Source organism: Elaeis guineensis, chromosome 5 (assembly GCF_000442705.2).
Source record: "Elaeis guineensis isolate ETL-2024a chromosome 5, EG11, whole genome shotgun sequence".
NCBI lineage: Eukaryota > Viridiplantae > Streptophyta > Magnoliopsida > Arecales > Arecaceae > Elaeis > Elaeis guineensis.
This window is the reverse complement of record NC_025997.2, coordinates 14,314,869-14,326,308: the sequence shown is the minus strand read 5'-3', so window position 1 is coordinate 14,326,308 and position 11,440 is coordinate 14,314,869. Positions and strand designations below refer to the sequence as shown.

The following is an 11,440-nucleotide window of genomic DNA, read 5'->3' as shown; positions in this document are numbered from 1 at the left end:
CAACCCATTGAATCCATTAACACTGAGCTAGTTATTGTTCCTCCTCTACCTCATAGGACAAGTAGAATCTTCCGTTCTCCTAAAAGGTACTTAGATATCCTTACAGAGGATGTAGAGGAAATATCCTCATAAGAGATAAGGATCATGGAGATGATCTCAAAATCTATGACGAGATGATGTCAAACATCGACTTCGAGAAATAGTTGAATGATATGAAGTCAGAAATTGACTCAATGCATCCGAACTAAGTATGGACCTTAGTGGATCCACCGGAGAGTATAATATCCATTGGGTGTAAATGGATCTACAAAAAAAAATAGATGAAGATGATAAAGTAGAGACCTATAAAGCTAGACTCATGGCGAAAGATTGTAGTCTGCACAAAAGTATTGACTATCAGGATACTTTTTTGCTTGTGGCTATGCTTAAATCCATCCACACACTGCTTGCCATTGTAGCCTCTTATGATTATAAGATATGACAGATGGACATAAAAAATACATTCCTGAATGGATACCTTAAGAAAGATATCTATATGGAGCAGCCTTTAGATTTTACTTCTCATGATAGAGATCACAAAATCTGCAAGATACAAAGATCCATATATGGATTAAAGTAAGCTTCTCGGAGTTGGAACACTCATTTCAACAATATCATCAAATCATTTGATTTCATCAAGAATGAAGAAAAATTTTGTGTATACAAAAAGATTAATGAGAGTATTGTCACATTTCTCATACTATATATAGATGACATCCTCTTTATTAAGAATAACATTCCTATGCTGACCTCGGTCAAAAGATGGTTGCCCAAGAAATTCTTCATAAAAGATCCAGAGGAGGCATACTATATTTTAGAAATAAAGGTTTATAGAGATAGATCTAAAAGAATATTTGATCTTTCATAAAAAATATATATAGAAGAAGTACCGAAGAAGTTCAGCATGAAAAACTCTAAAAGAGACTTCTACCCTTTAGGCATGGTATCACTCTCTCCAAGAATATGTGTCCAAGTAAATTTGAGAAGATTGAGTGCATGAGCAGGATCTCCTATGTTTCAGTTATAGGAAGCCTCATATATATCATGTTATGTACTCGACCTGATATTGCCCTTGCTGTGAACGTCATGAGTAGATATCAGTCGAATCCAGATAAAGAACATTGGATAGCTGTGAAGAACATCAGTACTTGAGAAAAACTAAGGATTTGTTCTTAGTCTTTGAGGGAGGATCGAAATTGTAGGTCGAAGGATATACTAATTTAGACTTTATATCTAATCCTGATGATAGAAAGTATACATCAGAGTGTGTGTTCGTATGCAATTATGGTGCTATTAGCTGGAAGAGTTCCAAGCAACCTATCATTGTCGATTTGATAATAGAAGCTAAGTATATTGCTGTCTTAGATGCCGCAAAGGAAGCCTTCTAGTATAAACAAATTTATCACAGAACTTGATGTAATACCATCAAATGCCATCGCACTGTATTGCGACAACAACAGCGTCATTGCACTTGCTAAGGAGTCTAGGTCTCATCAAAAATTTAAATACATTGAGGGCGGTTTCATATCATACGTGAATACCTCGAAAAGAAATATATTAAAATGCAAAGAGTAGATTCTGCGGACAATGTAGCAAACCCACTGACAAAATAATAGAGCCAACAGAAGACTGAAGCGTACCTTGAGAAGATGGGACTTAGGTTAGTGTTCAATAGACTTTGGGTCAAATGGGAGATTGTTAGTTATATACCGTAGAAGCCAATATGATAAATATATTTTATTTTTCTAGAACATATATTTATACTTAAATTATTGATTTATCAATAAAATAGGTATTTTTCTATCCATTCTTGTGTAATGTGTTAGAATCATCCAAAGAATTAATAACTTAAACACACATATTCTCAAAAGTTGAGAAGTAGAGACATGTGTGATTAATTTTTAAATTGCTCTCGATCGATGGATCATCATGGAGATGGTGACTAATCCGATTAGATCGGTATACGGATCGCTTCTTTCGGCATAAACGAGTCTCTGATCTATAGTATAGGGATACTGAGCGAGAGTGCGAATGGTTGTTAGAGAACATCAGTATCAAGTGTGATCATACGAGAGACATATAGATATCTATTCACTCGTCAATGATCCTCTCAATCCTATGATCGTGTGAATGATTCTTTGACCTACGGTATCTCGACTGCTCATAATGGGGTTGCTGTAGTTTGATTGCACATAAATATGATCTCCTAGCCATTTGGATCTTTGTAGTATATGTTAGTTACAGTAGGTTTATTGTAAGAATAGGGTGTGCACCTAGATGGGATCTATCGATCTTAATAAATAAGAAGTAATCCTATGAGATTTGAGAAATCGAGTCCTTAAGTCTGTGACCACAGCTAGGTGATTGATGAAAAAGAGTTTTCATGAATTTTACAATTTGAATTCGAGCTAATTGAATCTTTCATATGATAGATTGTTAGGATTTGATAAGTTTTCATAACCTCCATCTTGTCAGAACTCACGGTAGAGAAACTGAATTGCACCGTAATCACACTTAAGAATTTTATTTATTCTATTCTACTGAAATGCCACCACATGCTATTAGACATCACTAATGGATTGTGAGAACTTACTAGGATCATTTTAGATCGATGATCCTTGTTGAGTGAGAGTTAGAAATATTTTAATCCATTGAAAGGTGTTTCGATGATACTATAATAGAGATCATGGTATATCTCACTATCAGACAGAACAGAATCTATGGGTTCATACACAAAAGAGATTTGATTAGATCGAATGGTTGGATCATGATCAAATTATCAATATGATTGATGATTTGTATTAATTTGTAAAAGTTACAAATAGAGGATCTACTAATAGTTAGCAAGGAGGACTTAATTGTAATTGTTGCAATGCAATTTGATGAGATCAAATTGAAGATCAAATCCTAATTGAATTAAATTTGATTTAATTTGATTAGACTTGATGTAATTGAACATTTGGAGTTTAGATTTGAGTCTTAATTATATCAGGATTGAGTCTGGCTCGAACTGGACTCAAATTGGATTCGAATAGAGTTCTAATTGAATTCAGATTGAATCCGAATTGATTTATAAGCCAGAGTCCCAGATCTACTGGGACTCTCTCTCATCTCTCATGGCAGAAAGGAGGGGCGCACATGGGGATGCATGCCCCCTTCTTTAGCATGCGTAAGAAAGAGAGAGGGCACCCAAGCTCCTCCTTATGTTTATCTCCTTAGCCACATGCCATTTGAGATTGAATGAAGGGTTCATTCAAATGTTTGATACGGATCAAAGTTCATTTGAACTTAAACCCTTATCATGATAAGATTAGATCTTATTCTCTCATCTTTGTCGCCCAAAGTGGATGCCAATACCAGATTGGCATCGCACAAGAAAATGGATAGGGAGAGGGGGCGCACATCCAAGTGTTGTCGCCCCCTCCTGAGTTTCTTTCTCTCTATGCCAAATTTGGATGAGGGTCATTCAAATTTGTGATAAGGAGTAAGTTCATTTAAACTTGAATCCTTATTTGATAAGGTTTCATCCTTATCTCCCCCTGCCGCCATCTATAAAAGGAGGGGAGCTCTTATGCATCTAGGAGAGATTAGAGTGCTTCTTATTAGGCATGTGAGAGGTTGAGAGGTTCTCTAGGTGAGAAACCAGACCTTGGACATGGGCTTTCTCCTCTTTGGGCATGAGGCTTTGTGAAAGAGAGAGTTCAGAGAAAGAGAGAAAAAGAAGGGAGAGAAAGAGTTCTCTCACTGCATCTCTTGTTCCTCCAATTCCGTGCGAAAGGAGTTCGCGCATAGATCCTCAGATCATCTTCTACGAGAGTCGAAGGAGATCCAATAAAAGAGCGAGATCTGAAAGAGAGCTAGTACCTCGGTGATCTCAGAGGCTTCTAATCTACATCAGTCCCATATGGATACCCATAGAAACTGGATGCGTGTGCGGCTTCATCGAAATCTGAAGATATCCTCAGATCCAGATCTACAGGAAGGAGTTTAGCGCTACAGGTAGGTGATCTGATCACGAGATTTTAATTTGTTTTGAAATCAGATGTATGCTCATCTTATATTTATCATATGAGCTAGATCTATATGTGTTAGATTAGATTTATGCATGTATTGATTAAAATAATTTTAATCTAATCTTCTATTGCAAATTTTCAAAAAAAAATTGAAAGCTTGCATGCATGACACCTCAAAACCTAACATTTCTTTCATTGATGATGCAAAAATTGAAATATATAGCTTTAATTTATAATGATGAGTTCAGCTCCCGCACAATTCGATCAAATTTCTCATAGTTTGAATAAGGCTAGTTTTTCAAAAATGGATATAACTATTGAAAATAAATATGAAAAAAAATAAAATTGGATAAGAAGTAAATATCAACTTTTATACCGACTTCACTTTTTATTGCTCTATTGAATTCTTTCTATACTAGGAGATATGTCTGATCAAAATCTTTCTTGAAAAAAAAATTTTCATTTTAACCAACCCACTTCATTACTCAAATAATAGAATTTAGGCTTAAACATTAGAGACACAGCGACATATTAGATCTCAAAATATAAGCCGATTTGAAAAAAAAAATGATATCTTAATTAGGCGTATGACCAAATTATAGTCTTCAGAAATTTGACATACCATGCGACTTTCAAATGTGGCAAATCTCACTCCTGAATCCTATCTAATCCTATTTATAGTGGCAAAAGTAGTTCACATGGAATTCAATGATCCTCAATTTGATCACCCACAAAATTTAATGTGCAAGCAAACAAGAGTTGATTTACAAGTTAGTATCCGACCATTAAAAGCTATCCGCAGTAAAGAAGACAATTGCTTGTGAAAGCAAATCAGGGGAACCCTTTACTAGATAACGAACTAGGGATCATTGTTTACTTGATGATCTTTCATTAGGTGGTCTTGATGCTCGGAGAGTTCCTACAGTCGTTGGCCATCATTGTCCAAAGAGCTTGAGAATTGATACTTCTCCAATTGCTTCATCAGCATACTTTCCATAGGTTCTTCGAAAGGTTGCCAAGAAAAACAAAGCGCTATTCCAGAAAAATAGTGCTAGGGATTTCAGAAGCTAACAACATCTGGCATAGGAGAATGCTAAAAATCACCCACAACTGTGGTCCGCCAGGCCAACCACCGCCGGCCATCATGTATCGCACCAATCCCCGACTGCCGCCACATCTCAGGTGAACCAGGCAATGATCGATAGTGATCCTCAGCAGTATCGTCAGGTATATCTATAGATTCACATGACCCAGATTGAAGCAATATCTTAGAAATTTAAGCTAGATCATTGGATTAAAAAATGGCTGGCGCCGTGGGTTAATGGCATGTATCAGGCATTCTCAATACTAATGGCCAGGCAATTAATCAGCTTTCGATTGTTTCTAAGTTCTCAAAATCTAGCATTACCAAAATTACACTATTATGGGGAGATAAACAGGCATCAATCATAAGTTTTACCTGAAACCCAAGAGCCAATTAAGAGATCAGCCAACTTTCGAAAAGATTGAAATGACCCAAGAAGCAGCGGAACAAGGTTGAGGGCTAAAGCAAACATAACACTGAAATTTATCGACCAGTGAATTTCATGGAATAACAGAGAAATAATTCCATCAGACGAAAAAAAGTTAGAAATGATTCGTAAGATTATGTGAGAATGGTATAGCACTGATGTTTTACCATAATCGACAACAGGAGGCATAACGAGAGTTGTTCGACAATGTTGGTTCACAATCCCAGCTAATCAAATCAGTCTGAGAATAGAGATTCGATTGATCCAAGATACAGCCAGCAAAAAGGCAACGATGTTTTCTCTAACTGATATAACATGACAACATCATATTGAAACCTGGAAACAGCATTTGGATCCACATTTAGAACAAATCAACTAAACAACAGCAATCTTTCTACTCTATATAATGTTACAAATCTGTTGGATGGATGATGGAAACCAAGGGTTAGCAAGCGACCCATCAAGGTTTCGGGAGTAGCAAAAGCTTCTCAGTCTGCTTCACAGAACATGGGAGCGAGGGAAAAACACAGAAGATAGCTACATGTCATCATCTGACCACAACTGCTAGTCTGCTACCAACTCCCCATCTCAGAAGACGTGCGTTTCTTTCCTACGGCAGATACACAGGCTATTTTCAGGTAATCATCCTAAGAACCAACTCATAATCCTAGGAAGGCACATTGCTTTCTCGCATGCTCTGGAATCAACTTCAGTAAAATCTCCATTGGCACGCCCTTCAACTCTGATCATCAAAATAGATAACATATAGATCGTTGATTTTTATTTTTTCACAAGCAGAAAAATCCATGGTGATGGCAAACATCGAATAAAACGAACAATTATTCCTATCAAGACTTACCATGAGGCTTGAAATTAAAAAGAGGGGGTAGATAACGGCCATTTGGTAGGCGGGTATTTGGATCACGAAGCTCATCAAAAAATGGATGAATTAATGCATCCAGCTGAAAGAAGAGAGGATTTATTAGGAATTCATTGGCTCAAATATGGGAAAAAAAAAATGCAGAAAAAAGTTGGTATTTTGCTACGTATGGTAATTGCATGACATTGCCTGAAAACACTTACAGCAGTGCACCGCAGGTTTGGGGAGTACTGGAGAAGCCTAGACACAAGATCAACAGCCTCAGGTGGCATTCTTTTATGAAAGATCTGATCAGATACATGACAATATTAGATTACAAGAAACAAAAAGCCAGAAAAGAAACATGGTTCCAAAATAAAGCAGCACAAAAGAAAAAATGGTTCATGCCTTGTGCCATGGGTGAGCTTTAATCTGTGGGAATTTGAACTCTGTATAATTTGGGTTCATGCATTTGATTTCTTCCCTTGTTGGAGTACCTAAGACCTGAAAATAGAATAAATATATGTAAAAAAATACATACATACATACATACATACATACATACATATATATATATATATATATATATATATATATATATATATATATATATAGGGTAAGATGGTGATGACTTGTGATTGGTCCAAACCTTCTAAAAGCGGCTTCTTGTATATATATATATATATATATGCACGCGCATGTATAGATACACACACACACACAGAGAGATATATATATATATATATATATATATATATATATGCATGTATGTGTTAAATAAAGTAGCAAATGTAATGACCAGGAAATGCATTACCTTGATTATTTCAACAAGCTGGTCAACTCCACTATCACCAGGAAAGAGAGGCTGTTGGAAAACAGAGCTAGGTTTATTGACAAGCTATGGTGATTAAAGTTTATCAACAGCCATAAGTCATTTTAGCAGGCACTTGTAAGATGAGGCTGTCTACCTGTTGTAGTAGGAGTTCAGCTAGAACGCAACCAGCAGACCAGATGTCAATTGCTGTGGTGTACTCGGTTGCACCAAATATGAGTTCAGGAGCTCTATAATATCTCGAACAGATATAAGATATATTTGGTTCTCCCTTCACCTGTTAGATCCAAAAAAATAAATATATCAATCAAGGTTTCGAAAGGAATAAAATTGATCTCAGCTCTAGGTATTATAGCACATACCAAAACTTTTGCACTACCGAAGTCACAGAGTTTCAGCTGATGGGTATGTGGGTTAACCTGTTGGAGAATAAATACAAGGTCATGTTCCTTATTCAATGTAATCTGGGAGTTAACATACAGAAATGGTTTACAGAATAATGCCGCCATATCTATTGATGTAATTTGATATTATTAAGTATAAAACATATATTCAGTACACTACCACCCACTCTAAATAATGGAACTTCTATTATAACTTATCAATTTAAATAATCATTTTTGTGCCATCATCCTTATCAATAGACATAAGGAGTTCAACAAAAGCCAGACTTAGTCAAAATACACTAGAATGAATAAATAGATGTTAAGCATACCAGAAGATTTTGGGGTTTAATATCTCTGTGGCACACTCCAATGCTACCATGAATATAAGCCAATGCTCTGCAGATCTGTTGAAATATCAAAAAAAGAGTGAAAAGTCCATCTCACAAAGTTTTCCTGACTTATCTAAGATGATCCATTAAAATACTTGCAATGTTTTGAATAGCCTAAATCTAACTTTAAAGAGCATATGGGTGGTTTGCCGAACAGATAACAAAATAAATATTCAGTAAGTGCAATACTCATTGTAGGTCTTAAACTAATTATCAATATAATAAATCCAGCCTGTTGTAAAGTGACTAACAATATGAATACCTAATTACATGTAACATAAATGGCCTAAAAGACATGAAATTGTGCATCATTCTCACTCGATAAACTATGATCTACATGAAAAAAAAATTAACAAAATGTTCTCAAAACAGAAATCACATACAAAGACCAGATAACAACAAAAACTCATTCTTACCTGGTACATATAGAGCTTCACATATATTAGTGGGATACGTTGGTTCATCTTGTTGTAGTGTTTGACAACACGATGAACAGTCTCTGGCACATATTCGAGTACTAAGTTAAGATACAGCTCATCTTTCTCGGTTGTTGAAAAGAAGCAATGCTTCAGGGAAACCACATTTGGATGATCAAGAAGACGCATGGTTTGCAGCTCACGGTTCTTGTACCTCTTATCTTGAAGAACCTTCTTTATTGCTACCGTTTCACCTGTCTCAAGACACTTTGCCTATAAAATAGGAAAAAAACAAGAGACAGAAAATACAATTAATCTCATCAGCACTCATGTAAGTTTATCAGTCCAAAAGAATCATACATGATGCAAGAGTATCAGAGCAGAATGATCATGTAAACCAACCGTATGCAGACTAATCAGCAAATAGACAAAGAAGGTGAAGAAACACATTCCTCTTACAAACTATGATGACCTAACTTCTGTAAACTGTTAATGTTATTGAACTAACCTGAAACACAACTCCAAATGATCCATGTCCTACAACACGCTCGGCCATGTAGCTTATAGTCTGTCATTAAGAGAGGGCAACTTCAATAGTAAGACCAAATATGCAGTCAAAAATGAAATAGCAACTGCAACTAAATGAAGAAAAGAACTAATAAGGAAGATCATAGAAAATGATAGCTGCTTATGCTTCCGATGCACATATAAGAAATCGAATCAAGCAAGAATGTGGGTCTGCAAGGTACTAATAGCTCTAATCCACCAGACTAGATAGGCATTTCAACTATCTGAGAGTTCAAATACCAAAGACTTCAATTATTTGTTGGATGTCATGACAAATAATGCCTAGTGAATTTACCTGTTTTGGCTGACCATTTCTTCCACCAATGGTGGTCACAATTATATGACCAGTTTCAGTCCCATTTCCGTCAATAACTGTTGCTTCCACCTCCTGCAGAAGTTCTGAAGATTAGAAATCCATGAACGTGACAGCCAATTTCCTATACACAAGGTAATATCTATGTCCAACCTAGCATTATAGAAAAGAAATATAAATGAAAATGCATGCTGGTCTACCTTGTCATCCCTTATCTTCATCTCATTCATCTCATCTGGCAATCTGTCCACACCAACATGAGTGCCACTAGTGTTTTTCATCCCTGATGAAGGCACCACGCTTACTGAAGCCATCTGTTGCAAATATCTAAAAGAATCCAAATTCAATGTGTCGCACAAGCAAGTTTGTCACAATGAACCAATTCATCTACCTGTTAAAGCATATAATGATAAATGTTACCAAGCATGGAAAAGCAACGGAGTAATCTTCATATTCAATTTCTCTTCATATAAAAGAAGTAAATCTAAGTATAAAAATTCACATTGGAGCATAAAACAAAGGTTTAAAAATAAATTTGGCAGGCAGGATCAACAGGATTCTCACATACTAAAATCCACCCATGACAAGGAACCAACAAGATTCATTATTTAATGATTTCTGTCCTACCTATCTATTTTTCCATGAATGATGCCAAAAAGAAGACCACGTCTTCACTATAAAAGGCAATTCAAGGTCCAAATGCACCTCAAAATTCCGGTGCCGCAGATAACTGATTTTCATCCCAATCATAATGCATATCTCAAAACTATTTCAATAAATTTTACTTCTTGTCATGGATTGAAACAACCAAAATTTTGAGAATTTTAACTGATTCTCACACTATCTTCAAAACATTATGCGGATTTACTAAACTAACGACAAAAAAAGCAGCATGAGGAAAATAGCTCCAGAAACTGCTTGAACACTGCAAGGATCGTATGCTACCATGAAACCAACCTCCACACCACCCAAAATAAAAGAAAAAGGTAAATCTACAAAAAATCTAGGAAAATGAAATATTGCACGGCTGCGGGGGAAGACAAAAAGAAAAAAGGATTCAAACGATACAAAGACCTAAAGCCGTAGCAGATAGTTCACACCAAAGGACCAAAAAAGGGCCAAAAAATCCCTCTTTTTTCCTTAGAACTTAAAAATTTATCCTAACTAAAGGGACATCGTAAACTTCTCCACATTAAATCGTCGGACAAGAGAAGATAAAGGCATTTAGCGTGGAAAATTTAAGAAAAAGAAAAGCTCAAGTGGAACATCCCCACCGACCTGCTCGAAAGCACGAACCAAAGAAATCACTTCGAAAGGGCAATAAAAACAAAACATCCTAAAACCGTTCAAAACCTGAACGAAATCCCACAACAAAATCAGGCATCCACCTAAACCGGGGAGGACGCAACTAGAACGCACGGATCCGATCAGACAAACTACAAACAGGTCCAAAGAAGCCGATAATTCCTCAAACAACACAAAAGAAATCAAATATATGCGGGCGAAGAAAAGATCCTCACGAGATCCAGCCGACGGCTTCCGAGATCTCCGCTCGGATCCGTGGAAAAACAAGGAAATGGAGACCAAGATGGCGAGCAATCGATCCCCCTCTCCTCCTTTCCTTTCCACCAGGATTCAAACAAAGATCGATCAGGTTGGGTTTCTTCAACTCGCTTTTTTTTTCGGGGCGGGGTCAGTTTTTTCTTTTTCTTTGGTGGCGAGGCCTGATGGCGAATTGGGAAGGGAGCAGCCACGAAAGGCTGGATTTTATCGTCCCCCTATGTTGACCGTTCAAACCACCGTCCCCTCTTTTTAAAAGTTTTTTAAATATTTTCCCTTTTTAATTTTCCTCCATCCCTTTCCTAATTGTTAACCATTTAATATTCACTCACTTTTTTATTAACATATTTGCGAATATTCTCTCCCACGCCTTTTCCCCTTGACCGCAGCGGACCTCACCCTTCCACCAAATCCAGCTTAATTTTATCCAAAAACCATAAATACCCTTAACGAAATTATACAATTACCGATGGTGATCGGATCTCGACCTGGTCGCCCGATCAAAATGAGACGGCTGAAATTGGAATATCAGTCTACGGAACAATTGTGGACAGT

The 11,440-nt window shown here is 36.5% G+C and overlaps 1 protein-coding gene across 2 annotated transcripts; it reads right to left on the bottom strand.

Moving 5' to 3' along the window:
• Positions 1–5,773: 5,773 nt before the first annotated feature.
• Positions 5,774–11,062, bottom strand: LOC105036536 (shaggy-related protein kinase alpha). 2 transcript variants are annotated; one of them, XM_073257590.1, is made up of 13 exons: positions 10,846–11,062; positions 9,526–9,716; positions 9,308–9,400; positions 8,954–9,013; positions 8,446–8,718; positions 7,970–8,044; positions 7,617–7,673; positions 7,391–7,531; positions 7,237–7,287; positions 6,831–6,926; positions 6,647–6,730; positions 6,423–6,525; positions 5,774–6,305 (listed from the first exon to the last, which is right to left on the bottom strand). In XM_073257590.1, the coding sequence occupies exons 2-13, from the start codon at positions 9,637–9,639 to the stop codon at positions 6,223–6,225; spliced, it is 1,230 nt and encodes a 409-aa protein (XP_073113691.1). In that variant the 5' UTR covers positions 9,640–9,716; positions 10,846–11,062; the 3' UTR covers positions 5,774–6,222. The 2 variants fall into 2 exon arrangements, with proteins under 2 accessions (XP_073113691.1, XP_073113692.1); XM_073257591.1 differs by having other exon boundaries at positions 9,526–9,652; positions 10,846–10,978.
• Between the last annotated feature and the right edge of the window lie 378 nt (positions 11,063–11,440).